A 13,011-nucleotide genomic window follows, 5' to 3' on the forward strand; every position below is an offset into this window, starting at 1 on the left:
CCGCGCTCGCGGCCACTCTCCGCCGGCCCGCGCTCCGCGCTCCAGTGCCCCGCGCTCCTGCGTCCCGCGCCGCTGCGCCCCGCTCTCGTGCGCCCCCGCGACAACCCGCCGACATGCTGCGCTGCGGCCTGGCCTGCGAGCGCTGCCGCTGGATCCTGCCCTTGCTGCTGCTCAGCGCCATCGCCTTCGACATCATCGCGCTGGCCGGCCGCGGCTGGCTGCAGTCGAGCAACCACCTACAGACGTCCTCGCTCTGGTGGCGATGCCCCCAGGAGGGCGGCGGCAGCGGGTCCTACGAGCAGGACTGCCAGAGCCTCATGGACTTCGGTGAGTGCGCGCGCGCCGCCGCCTCCGGGAAGCCCTCGGGGCCGCCGCCTCTGGGAAGCTCCCGGGGCCGTCGCCGCCCGCTGTTAGGGCACCTAACGGGGTCTGGGGTTAATACGCGGTCTGTATATATGGCGTGTTTAGAGCTCAGACCCAGGCATCCGACCTGAACAAAGTAAAGCAGCCGCGACTTCGGGTGGCCAAAACCAGGTCCCAACTAGTGGCAAAAAAAAAAAAAAAGGAAACTTATTCAAACTATGGCTTTTTCTTAGGGTTTGTGGGTTAAATGCAACAGATGATTTCAGCCATTGAAAAGGTTTATATGAGTAAACATAACAAAGTATCTTTTCTTGGACCCCATTGAAATTTCTCTCCGTTCCCCCTCCAACTCCGGTTTTGAGGATTAAAACAAAAGGATCCAAATACGCGCCTTCCCGGATGAAGGCAGACTGGCTTCTCTAGAGCTAAGTGAGAGCGACTCTTCTTCCCTTAAAAAAAAAAAAAAAAAAAAAAAAGCCTTTTTGGTGAAAGTTTCAGCAGTTACGGTTCCTGAGGCTCCTTCAGGCTTTGCAGGGTCTGGCCAGTTCCTGCTAGCTCTTGTTTAGGGGGTGCCCTTTTGGCTTACACATGGTTTTGCTGTTAGAAAAAGATACTTAATTTGATTTGAAATCTAGAAGGCAAATTATCTTCCCCCACAGCGAAGTGAAGCAGAGTGGGCTCATTTAATGTATTGCAGTTGGAACTTCCTGGCTTTCCAGCATGGAGGGCACATCGAGCTTGTCTCATTCTTGTTAATAGACTCCACCTGGGAGGTTCTTGTCTGAAACGGAGTTTTCTTTCCCAGTGGGAAGTCCCCCCTGCTGGGAGCTGAAATGAGAAGAGTTTTTGTCTCTTGTGATTCGCTGTGTTGGGAGGAGGGGAGCATTTAAATAGGAGCAAACTGAAAAATTTAAAAGCCAAATGCTGCGGAATTGGGCCTTATCAAGTGAATTTAATGGTTTTAAACGGAGAGCGAGGGTCTATGCTGCCTTTTCCCCCTTTTCCTGCTAGGCCCCTTCCCTGGACTTTTTCTCCCAGGCGCCCGCCTGGAGCTTTTGATCGGATCCTGTTTGTTCGCTGCTGTGGCGTCTGGCTGTGTCTGATCTCCTCTGGAATTGTTTGGAAGTTCCCAGGATGCCATTTCCCTCAAAGGGGCTTGGTGCTGGTGAGGCACGTCCTAAAATGCGAGGACACACGGAATTCCTTCTCTCCCGGAAGCTTGTGCTTTCCCTCCCTGAAAACACTAACTGCTGAGCCTGTCGGGGCTGGTGTTCGCCCAGATCTTTTAGGTTTACAAAGGGAAATGATTTCTTTGAAATAATAAAACAGTATCTTCTAGTTAAAATGCATTGGAACTCAGTCGCTCGTAGGGGGCTTAACAGGTCCACTTGCGTGTTTTTAAAGGCTTTTGTCATGAAACTTCACTCCAAAGAGGAATAACGCAGAGGCACCCAGGAATCCTCCCATAAGGTGCTGAGGGCGGGTTGCTGGCCACCCACGGCACCAGGGCTGGGGCAGGATTTGGCCTGCCAGGCTCTGGCGGGGACCCCAGCCCCCTTGTGAAACAGGCGCAGGCACAACGGGGCTTTTGTTTTTCTTGACTTGCCAGGTGAGCTCACCTTGGTAGGGTGTGGCTTTCCGACCTCAGGCTTTGTATGTGGAAGGCAGTGAGCAGGCCTTGCTGCTTTGTTTAATTTTTTAATTAGACAGGAGTCCAAAGCCTTCCCCTTAGTCATAAAGAAAACTCAGGTCTAGTGTAGCATGTAGGCTTCGATTTGACAAAGAAATTGGTCTTTAGAAAAGCTTCGTTTCTTATTCTGGTCAAGTGGGTTTTGAGTAGACTGTAGACCAGTGTAGACTGTAGCCACTGTAGGCTGGAGTCAGTGTAGAGTATAGACTGTAGCCAGTGTAGATGATAGCCAGTGTAGACTGTAGGCTGCTGTGCAAGCACAAGCATCTAAGCTTCTCTGAACTCTATCAGTTTTCAGAGAGCATCAGCAGGGCCTTGCTGAAAACAGTAAGTTTTCAGTATGTTTCTAAAATGAAGTGAGAAGTTTCACAGACACTCCCACATATGCACAAACACACAGTGTCTTGTGTAGCAAGGAGTAAGGTTGGCAAGTACTGGCAGTAATACTTTAGAATATAGAAGTTTATAATTATAAAGGTAAATAGTTCCTTAGAATGATGTAAAAAGCAGAATATTATCTTCTTCCCCATTACTGACAGTTTTTTTTAAATTTCAGATCACCAAGTCACCTGAAACATTTTTCCTCCTAAGGGAACCAAATATTTTCTTTTATATGATAGAAACAGCTAAGTAAGCAAGCACCCTGCCTAACAGATCGTTGTTTGATTTTTTTTTAACATATGGTTTATATTTGTCAAAACAGGCAAAGCAAATCTAGATGTAAACAGTGAATGATCATTCCCATTTCAGGTATAAATAAAACAAGAAGTTGGATTTGAATGCCTGTCCACACGCAGGTTTATGCACTGGGGGCCCCTCCTTTTCACACGTCAGGAGGATATTTTGAGCTTTGAGCTGTGTGGATTTCAAGTGCCAGCAAGCTTGGGCCTGTCTGGGCGGAGCAGGGTGCAGATGAGGGTGCAGTGCGCCTTCCCGCGGGAGGGAGAGTCAGGGCTGGTGCTGGGCTGGAATCTCAGCTCCGAGGGGCAGGCTCTCCTTTACCAGAGACACGAAATATGTAGAATGCACTGAATGGTTTTTGGTTTGTTTGTTTCTTTTTTCACATTAAATCAGCCTTGAACAAGACAAAGAAAACCAGAGTGTTCTGTGAAATATTTTGAGGTCATTTAGCCCCTCAGTCCTTAAATGTACAGGAAGTGAGAAAAATAAGAACGATGTTGTCAGGTTGACATTAGGTTAAATTCATTTTCAGATTATACTCTTGGCTTTGGGGTGGGGCCGAGGTATTAAAATGTTATTTTCGCATTAGGAGATAGATTATGCTTTGTGCATGTGTGTTAATGTCCCTGCACAGAAAAATTAAAAGTTGGTCACTCTGTTGATTTCCATAATTTAAAAAAAAAATTGATCAATAAAATGTAGACGTCTAAGAACCAGGGAGCTAGCTGGACTTAATAGGAACTGTCCCCAGTAGGCAGAGTCCCTTTTTAGTGACCTGATGTATCTCCTCCCGGTAAAGGGATCAGGCGTGGGAGCCATTAGAAGGAATCCGAGTGCCCTGAGCTCAGGCCTGCACCCCAGCAGGCAGACATCAGCAGCCCGGGGCTCAGATGCTTCCCTCTTTTTGGCAACTTCATTCTGCCTGCTGGGCGTGCCGTGTGTTCAAAGTGCTGCTCTCATACTCACTGGGCCGAAGTGGGCTTCCCAGTTCTACCTTCCTGCTTTCTCTTTCCATCCCACAGACTTTCCACTATCCCAGGGAAGAGGCCACCTTCACAGCTCATTATCTTGCCTTCGGAGTAAAAAGCCCCGATTTCACGCTTCCTTCCCTGCTCCTTGACTCGAGAGCGCTTTAGAAGACCCGCAGTTTCCTAAGGGCTCAGCAGAGGCCCAGCCCAGAGCCGGTTGTCACAGGCTCAGTTTCAGGAGAAAATGTGGGGCAGGCAAAGGATCCTGCACCGATTGGCTGTGGAATGCTCTCCGCACACCTTCCAGAGCCCCCCCCCCCTTTATTGCCTCCCCAAACTGTGCAGGAGCTGTTTCCCGTGGAGGCTGTGTCTGGTCCTCTACATGTCTGCGACCGTATTGAACCTCCAGAGTCTCAGGCCCGCCTACAGAATCAGAACCTGTATTTTCAGAAAATGCCTGCTGATCCGTAAGCACACTGATGTGTGAGCAGCAGGGTCTGCATTTCTGCAGCTCCCCCCACATTGAGTGAGCAACAGCCTTTTTGAATAGGCCACCCACCCATGCCTATGTTTATTTGTAGACAGCATCCTTCCTATTTTTTAAACTATGCCTCATCCAGTTTTCAGTTCTGCCTGTGTATGACATAAAGAGCTCTATCGAAACAATATGTAGAAATCGGACAAAATCCAGACCCCCCAGGAGGGACCCTTGCTATGGCTAACAGGTGAATCCTTTGCCCTGGAAAGGGACTGTGCTGTAGTTGGGAGACACGTTTGATGATAAGCCAGTGTTCATCTAAATAGATCTTTAACGGGTCTTATTTAGAAATGGGTGTAAAATGCTGCCAGTTTTTTTGATAACAGCAACTTCTCCAGGCGGTACTTAGAAAATAAACTTAGGGCGTAATAGATTACACACACAGAACACCAACTGATCTTCCCTTAAGGAAATGAAGGAAAGTCCTATTCCTACCCACAAACAGCAGTCTGCTTACTTGGAGTATCGCCTGCTTTGGGGTTTTCAATTCAGGAGAACTGACAGTGAGAATACCTCCCCTGCCCCTCCCTCCCTCCCTCTCTCTCCTTCTCTCCCTCTCTCTCTCTCTCTCTCTGTCTCTCTCTCTCTCTCACACACACACACACACACACAATTAGGAAAGGGAATAAAAATTAATACAATGACAATGCAGGACTGACATCTTCAGAATAAAGATGGACAGCCTGTCTTTGAAGAGCTAAGTCACGAAAGAAATAGCTTTAGGATAAGTTTTAAAAAGTGATGTTTTCCACTGGGGTTAGTAGGTAGGGTGCCATTTAGGCCATGGTGTAATATAAAAATACAGAGAATTCCCAGAAGGGTTGGGTAAATTTGCAGATGCTCAGTCACACAACCTATATTGTAGTTAAGGGGGACCAGCAGCACTTAGGGCACAGACTTGAGCTTTTCCAAGCGTGTGCCACAGAGACGAGCTGGGTTCTGCGTCTGCAGAACCATCGGGCCCTTGGCAGGCAGAGTATTGGGTCCATCCTGTCGTTGAAACGGAACAGTCCGGGCGGTGATGCTCCCGGAGGAGGGCATGTCATTTGTCCAACAGTCAGAACCCTAAGGCCACACCCCAAGGAAGGCTACCTGAGTCAGCGCGGGGGCTCTGGGCTGCAAGGAGCAGGTTTCACAGGGTCCACTCCCCAGACAGCCTTTCCCAAGCGATCACCGTTGCTCAAGTTTCCATTTTGACTTTCCTTAGACTCAGCATTTTAGAAAAGCAAGACACGAACCGAGTTGATTAAACATAGGGTATGAAAAGTTGTTAAAGTGGCCTGTCAGTTTATTTATCGCTGTTACTTCTCCCCCTGACATTACAGCTGAGGAGTGATGTACACTCAGTTTCAGGAACTGGGAAGGAATTACTGATGTTTCGCTTTTACAGGAACATTCTACATAATTTACTTAGCTTCGCTTTTGAAAGCTTGATCTGTGAGAGAAGTTTGGTTTTTGAAATATGTCCTAAGGAGGGCATTTTTCCTGTTACTGAAAGCTCGCATTTTGTTCTGTGATTTTTCTTCGTTGTATTTGCATTCCCCAGCACACATGTACGGGTTGTGTTGCTTTCCTTGCACAGTTTCAGGCTGGTGAACTCAACATAAAAGGAGAGGAAGGTTTCTGCTTATTTGAATTTAGTGATTATTGGAGTCAGAACAGTAGCCAGAATGATTCTACAGAAGTGAGACTTCCTGGCAGTGGGTTTCACACTGAAATGTTACGGGCTCCTGCTTGGCAATGCTAAGTCTGTCCTATAAGGAGATTCATCTTTCATTTTAGTTGTTCTCAAACCTTAATGTCGAGCTAAGAAATCCTGGTAAAATGCAGATTCCTGGGCACCATCCCTGGAGACTGAGTCAGGTTGTCTGGACGGGAGCGCAGGAAGCTGAATTTTTAATACGCACCCCTGATGATTTGGACAGCCACCTATGGACTAAAGTCTGAGAAGTTCTGATTAATTACTGCTCTTCCCAAAGCACAGCCCCCCTTCTTGAAAGTTTCCTGACTTGCAAGGCAAGAAAAACATGAGTAAAGAAGCATACTCAATTGCATGTGTTGGTTTCATTCATTTCTGTTACAGAAGAAAGCATTTCTATTTTACCTTGTCTGTCAAATCTCTCACTGATCTGATGGAAGAGCAAGAAGATGTGGAGGAAAGAAATACAAAGTATAAATATGAAACTGGATCCAGCTGTGTACCGTTGTTCCCTCCCGACCTGTGCCACGAAGGGGAACGTGGTATATTCGAGACATAAAAATATCCTTTCTCCTTCCTAACCCACAATGCCCCAGTTGTCACAAATCTAGAGGGTGATCGTGGCAGCTGGAGAAGGGAGCGGGCCCTTGGATGGGGTCTGCCTGTACCAGGTGAAGATGGAGAATGTACTGGAGGAGTGAGGGCAGCCTCTCGGTGACGGTGCAGAACCTGGCGAAGATAGAACAAAAACGAAAACCTGAGGTCCTGGGAAAAGTCCCAGGAATCTGAGGAAATCTGGAGCAGCGAGGACTGGGAAATTAATTGCTCGATTCTTTTCCACCCGGGATCTCTTGGGCTCACTATAACCCCACAGTGAGGCATTTTGAGTGTTGGTGGCAGAGATGGGATATAAATTGAGGTCCAGCTGGCTCCCAAGCCCCAGTCTTTCTGCTGTCCCAGATCTTTGTCTTGCTTTGACCTGTGAAACGATCAAGAATGAAGTGGGGATAAATATTGCCAGTGGACTGCGTGACAAAGTAGGAGTAAAACCAGCGCTGAGGTGCCTGTGACTTCTCCAAATGTGATGATAGTGTTGGGTTCGGAGCCCCGGGCTCAGGCAGGCTCGCTGGGCAACTTTGGGGGGCGGGGTGTATCCTCCTTTCTGAAAGAGAAATGCTGATAGTACAGGCCTTAGTGTGAGGATTAAATGAGCTAATGCATGTGAAGTTCCTAGCCCCGTGCCTGGCACAGAATCAATACTTGTTATCTCTAGAATGAAGATTGCGTTTGAAGAGATATGCGAAGGTGCAGGTTGAACAGTTGAGTGAAGTTATTAGCATGTGCCCTGGATCTCCCTTCCCCAGGGCTGGAAGGGCCCTGCTAGGCCTTCAAGCTCACTTTCAGCTCCACTCTGATTCTTTTCAGGGCCAGTATCAACAATGAAGAACTCTTGTGCAGTATGTTCAGAATACTTCAGAAATTAAAGTATAAGTAAAAATGTAGAAAGGTTGTTTGCTACAAGACTTCCTTTTTATAAAACTCCAGCTACTTCTTTACAATTAAATTGTTTTATTTAACATCTCGGTGTAGTTGTAAATGCATTTCCATGGTTATTTCTGCACCAACCAAACATGACCATAAAGCACAGATCCTGTCAAAGGTATTTGACACATTTTCTAACGAGATTATCATTTGGATTGTTCAGTGCCAAATGATGCTGTTTATTAAGGTGGTGGTATAGCATGGAAGTGGGTGAACCATTTAAATACATCTGTTTTATATGGCCATGTTATTACATGGGAGGCAGTTTAATGATCTCCAACTTTCATTTCAGAGATGCAAATATTTGCCCAAAAGGAGCGGGAAATTCATAACTGAGTATCAGCATATTAACATCCTTATGCCTGCTTTTTACCTGAAATATGGGAGATTTAAGTCCTGTTCAAAGAACAATTCCCCTTCTACCCAAATAGAGTTAGCAGAAAGAAAACAAAAATGAAAACAAAAAACAATGAAATAATTGCGACTTGCATATGTAATTTTAAAATCCGGTCTGTCTGTCCTGTTGACCTGTCCTTTTTCCTTCCTTGCAGCGTGGGGGAGAGCGGCGGCCGCCATGCTATTCTGCGGTTTCATCATCCTGGTGATCTGTTTCATCCTGTCCTTCTTCGCCCTTTGTGGACCCCAAATGCTTGTCTTCCTGAGAGTGATTGGAGGGCTCCTGGCCCTGGCTGGTAAGGCTGAGTGCCCAAAAGTCTCCATGCGTTCTGGCGGTGGATGCCCATAGAGTGATATTTCATTCCACCAAGAAGAGCCATGACAATGGCAGTTTCTGGCGTGTTGTCAGAGAATGTGTCCCTCAGGCTAAGAGTGACATGGAGACATGTTTTAAAACCTGGACCCCTCTCTCCCTGAACCTCAGATCATGCCCCCTGTCCCAGTGAGGAAGGTCGTCCAGTGGCGCCGGCCATCATGGGCCATGGCGCTGGCTTCCTGGGAGATCTGGCTGGAGATGGTCCCTTCCCCTTCCTGCTCCCTTGGCCTGAACAGCACCATGCTGTGAGGTGGGGGTCCCCGAAACTTTTCACTAGTTAACAGGAGTTTTGTGAGCTTCTGATGTGGTGGGCATGAAGGGGCTTTTGCAGTGGGATAGAGGACCTGGGGGGCCAGGTGTGGGATGGCCTCATCCACAGGGTAGACACGGGAGTTGGGAAGACATTTGGACTCACTCATGGGTGGGACGCCAAGCCATTGGCTCAGAGTGAACATTTATTGATGGGATGTAAGAACTAGGAATCCAGGAGCAAGAATAGTTGACATTTTAGGTGGGTGACTGGCACTAGGGGTGGCTTTTGGAGGGGCAGGGCCCCCCCACGGAGCCGGATTCCTCCAGAAGGGGTGAAAGTGGGGTTGCTGGTAAAGGCAAAGCAAGGCTGGGGGCACCAGGTCACTTCAAATACAAAGTGACCTTGGCAACTGGTCAGCGGCGCTGCGGAGGAAGGGGCTATAGGATCAAGCAGGCCCATAAGGAAGGCCACTCTGCTGGGCACTCTGAGCTTAGAGTTCCCGCACCTCGGGTAGGACAGTGGAGGGTCGGGGGGCTTTGGCCGGGAGAGAGGAGGTGGCCCCAGACAACCAGGCCACTGCAAGGACAATCGTTCCCAGCCTTTTGGCTGCATGTTTTTACATTTCTCTTGATTAAAAATGACCTTCACCCTAGAGCATCTCAGGTTTCAAAGTTGGCTTTTCAAACAGTATTTTAAAATCAGAAATAACTTGGAAGAAACTTGTTGAATCCCACCTTCACTTCTATTTGACTTTGTCATTCAAATGCATAAGGTCTTATCAAGCAAACATTCGATCTTATCTTCGTTCACCTGTCCTAAAAGACAAAATGGAAGTTGTTAAATCACCAATAGAAATAATCCACTCAGACCTTAATGTTAGTTGAAAAATCCTGGTAAAACTCTGTCATCGTCTGTTGCTCCCTCTTAGCATGAGAACAGTAAGATTGGATAACAGCCACCTTGAGCTGACAAGGTCATGCAAACTTAGGCTGTAAAGAAAAGTAACTCCAGGGAGTGTCAACAAACCTACAGCTTAAAGGTCCTGCTCACCTCTGTTCTCATTCTGTAGTGTAATACCCGTCCCCTCCATTAAAGAGACACATAGAATGTGAAATCTACAAGAATTGAATGTCTGGATATCTTAATACATTTTAATGGTAATGTTGAAAACGATCTGTTTGATTTTTAAGATTATTTTTCAAAGCAACAATTAACTTTAATTTTATATGTATTATTCAGTTAAAATCAGAAAAAATTGAGCATTGATCCAATTTAGATTTTACAGAAATGGTTCCAAATCATAGGATAAAAAAAACAGGTAAATAATGTTTAACATTTATTACTAGGAAAATTAGAGATTAGCTTAGAGTAAGGAGCACTTTTGCATCTTACACAATTTTTTGCAGTAAATGACAAACTTCACTAGTAAGAGTCTGCCTTTAAAATATACAAGAAGCCGAGAAATGTTTAATAGCTGTAACCAAGATTGCCCTTTGTCAATTGTCAGAGAAGAGGAAAGTTGTAATTGGGTTAAGAAATAGAGCAAGAGATCCAAATGTGGAAACCTGTACTGTCTTAAAGCAATAAGAAACAAAAAAGCAAAATGAAACAGCTTTAGGGTACATCTGCACATCTGGTAGAAAAAAATTAGGATGATAAGAAATGCAAACGAGGACTGTACATTCCCTGATACATTCCTGGAGCACGGCAGGTGCTCCCTCCTTGTCGAGGGAGATTCTTAATATGACAAAAGCTAAATTGCCCTTGGTCATGGACATATGAAATATTAAGTTAAAAAATGCAGGACACAACAGAGTCCCCTGCCCCCCCCCCCACTCCCCACAGGTTTTTCCATGATTCTTCTCATTGCTTATTCCCATCGTTGGTTCATTATTTCATTTAGTCCTTCATTTATTCCATGGGTATGCCAACAGTCTATTACTGAATGTCAGTATTGAGTTGTATACACGTGTGCGTGCATATGTGTAATTTCTGCCTACACTGAATATGCCAACTATCCATTTGGCACAGGAAACACAAAAATGAAAAGCTGACTCTTTTACTGTCTTGTTTTCTAATTTTGCACCTTTTACTTTAGTATTAGTAATGCTTACATATGTCTTTTTGAGTGATTCTCTAGTTTTTCTGTCTACGTTTCATGTACTTGCTTCCCCTCTCGGGGACAGATGGCTCCTTTGCACAGCCTTCGATGGCTCTTTGCTGGCCCCTGGTTAATCCGATTCCCCAGCCCCTCTCTCTGGCGTTGTGGAGGTGGATTTAACACCTTCAAAAGGCAAAACGTGGTGGAAGAGGCTTACTCTAGCTACCGTGCATCCGTTCCCCGGGCAGGCTTGCACTCACGCTGTGGTTTCCCCCTTAGCCGTGTTCCAGATCATCTCGCTGGTCATTTACCCGGTGAAATACACCCAGGCCTTCGACCTGCACGCCGACGTCGGCACCACCTACATCTATAACTGGGCCTACGGCTTTGGGTGGGCGGCCACCATCATCGAGATCGGCTGCGCTTTCTTCTTCTGCTGCCTCCCCAACTACGAGGATGACCTCCTGGGCAACGCGAAGCCCAGGTACTTCTACACCTCGGCCTAACGGGGCCGCGAGCCAGAGGAGAGCTCCACTGTCCTGACGGGTCCAGGGAAAGAAACTGCTTTCTCCAGACAGCCTCGAACCTGCGTTACAGCAGCGATAAAGCTGTTCCTATCGTTAAACTCGTCAAACAAGCTAACAGTAATTTGAGGAGAAATATTTCTTAAATGGTGTTACTGTTTCGTATTCATCGTTTATATATGTTTTGTGGAGTAAAATAAGATATGTTTCTTTAAACTATTTACCTATAATATACTACCATGTGCTTTTATCGTATCTGTTCATAACTTCATAACATTTATACTGCATTTATACTGCTTCCAAGTTTCAAATAACTTGTTCAAGCTTCTGTTTTTTTTCCAGAGTAAATGGCTTTAGTTTATTAAGGGCTAAGGATAAGAAGGAAAAATTGGTAACATTTGTCAGTGGCCAAAAGAAACACAAAAATTAAATATTTTTTCACGTCTTTTTAGCTATTTAAAGAAGCAAAATAGTTTCCTAAATGCATATTGTCTATGAGAATTTCTGATTAATTTTCTGAATAATTGATTTTTTGCCAAGTTTCATGTTGACTTGACAGGTTGTCTCACATTTTTCCACAGCCCAAGTCTCTTGCAGTAAGGCATCCTTTGGGCATGAAATGTTGATACGCTTTTCTCTTTTAAAGTAGTTTGTAGGGTTGGGGTGTGGGAAAATGCTGTATTAATACTGCACTGATTGGTGTCTGTATTCCCAGGACCAGAGTAGGCCAGAGTGAAAGATGGACTTGGTCTAACTCATCATGATGGATGGATATGACCAGTTTGTGAAATAAAGCATTAGTAGGGTCTTCTCCGTCACAAAAGTGCCATCAGATAGTCTAAGGAGAAGAAATTGCTTGCATTTTTCATCTCAGGTTTGATTTGGCTCTGATCATATAGATTCAGCTTCTGATAGATTGCATTTGTAGGTGAAAATGAAAATATAGTTAAAAACCTGGTCTTCCTTGGAAAACAGATTTGAAATGTCTGATATAAAACATGTAACAGGAGAATTCAGGGAGATTCAGTTTCTCCGAATGGGAAATATATGGTATATCAGATATATATTTTTTTTATCATTTGTACTAACTGGCATAATGAAGACTGATCGATTCATATAGCAAATGACTATTTTGTAAGTTGAAGAATAAGCAATTGCAAACAGTTTTCATTATGAATTTTTCCCAATAAACCAGGTGTTCTGATTTCGTTTCCGGTCTAGTCATTTATTTGTGTTTAAATCTGGGGAGGGGGATTTTTTAAAAATGCATTGAGTGGGTGGTATGAGCATTGGATAAAATGAAGAATTGCTTTTCCTCAATTTTAACGGTCTCACTCATTTTAGGTGTACAATAACGATTTTTGAATGAACATTCATGAATTCTAGTCGTCTGCTCCCTGGACTTCTTCCCAATGAAATATGTCCCCGTACACTGATCTCAGACAATATCTAACAATATCTACCCAGGGCTGCCACAGGAGGAAAATGGGCGAAGATTTCTGGCCGGTCCAGATACCCCAGGGAGCATTTGATGTTTAGCTGAGGGTTGTCCTATCTCAAGACAGCCTCTTCCTGGATGGTACCTTCATCTGTATAGGGGGTGGTTGTGGCAGTCTCTACTGCTTGCCCCTTGTCTGCCTTCCCACTTGATAGTGATTTTCCACCAGCAATCTTGGGTTAATTCTACCACGGTTTATATAACTGTGAAGAAGGATGCAGGGTGGCATGGTGGGAGGGTGGAGAAATTTCTCCTGTTTCTGGTGGCCAGTTGGTCTTTGGTAGTGAATTTTTCTTGTATGCTGGTGCAGAATATGTGGTGAATGTTTCTCATAAATTCAGAGGAATGTAGTCTAGATGGTGGTTTACACAACATTAAAAAT

The 13,011-nt window shown here is 45.4% G+C and overlaps 1 protein-coding gene across 1 annotated transcript; it reads left to right on the forward strand.

Moving 5' to 3' along the window:
• Nucleotides 1-4: 4 nt before the first annotated feature.
• Nucleotides 5-12,339, forward strand: LOC119540437 (p53 apoptosis effector related to PMP22). Its single transcript, XM_037844582.1, has 3 exons — nt 5-327; nt 8,033-8,173; nt 10,887-12,339. Exons 1-3 carry the CDS (start codon nt 114-116, stop codon nt 11,111-11,113), a joined length of 582 nt encoding a protein of 193 aa, XP_037700510.1. The 5' UTR covers nt 5-113; the 3' UTR covers nt 11,114-12,339.
• The last annotated feature ends 672 nt before the right edge of the window (nt 12,340-13,011 follow it).

The sequence above is a fragment of the Choloepus didactylus genome, chromosome 7 (genome assembly GCF_015220235.1).
Source record: "Choloepus didactylus isolate mChoDid1 chromosome 7, mChoDid1.pri, whole genome shotgun sequence".
Taxonomy (NCBI): Eukaryota; Metazoa; Chordata; class Mammalia; order Pilosa; family Megalonychidae; genus Choloepus; species Choloepus didactylus.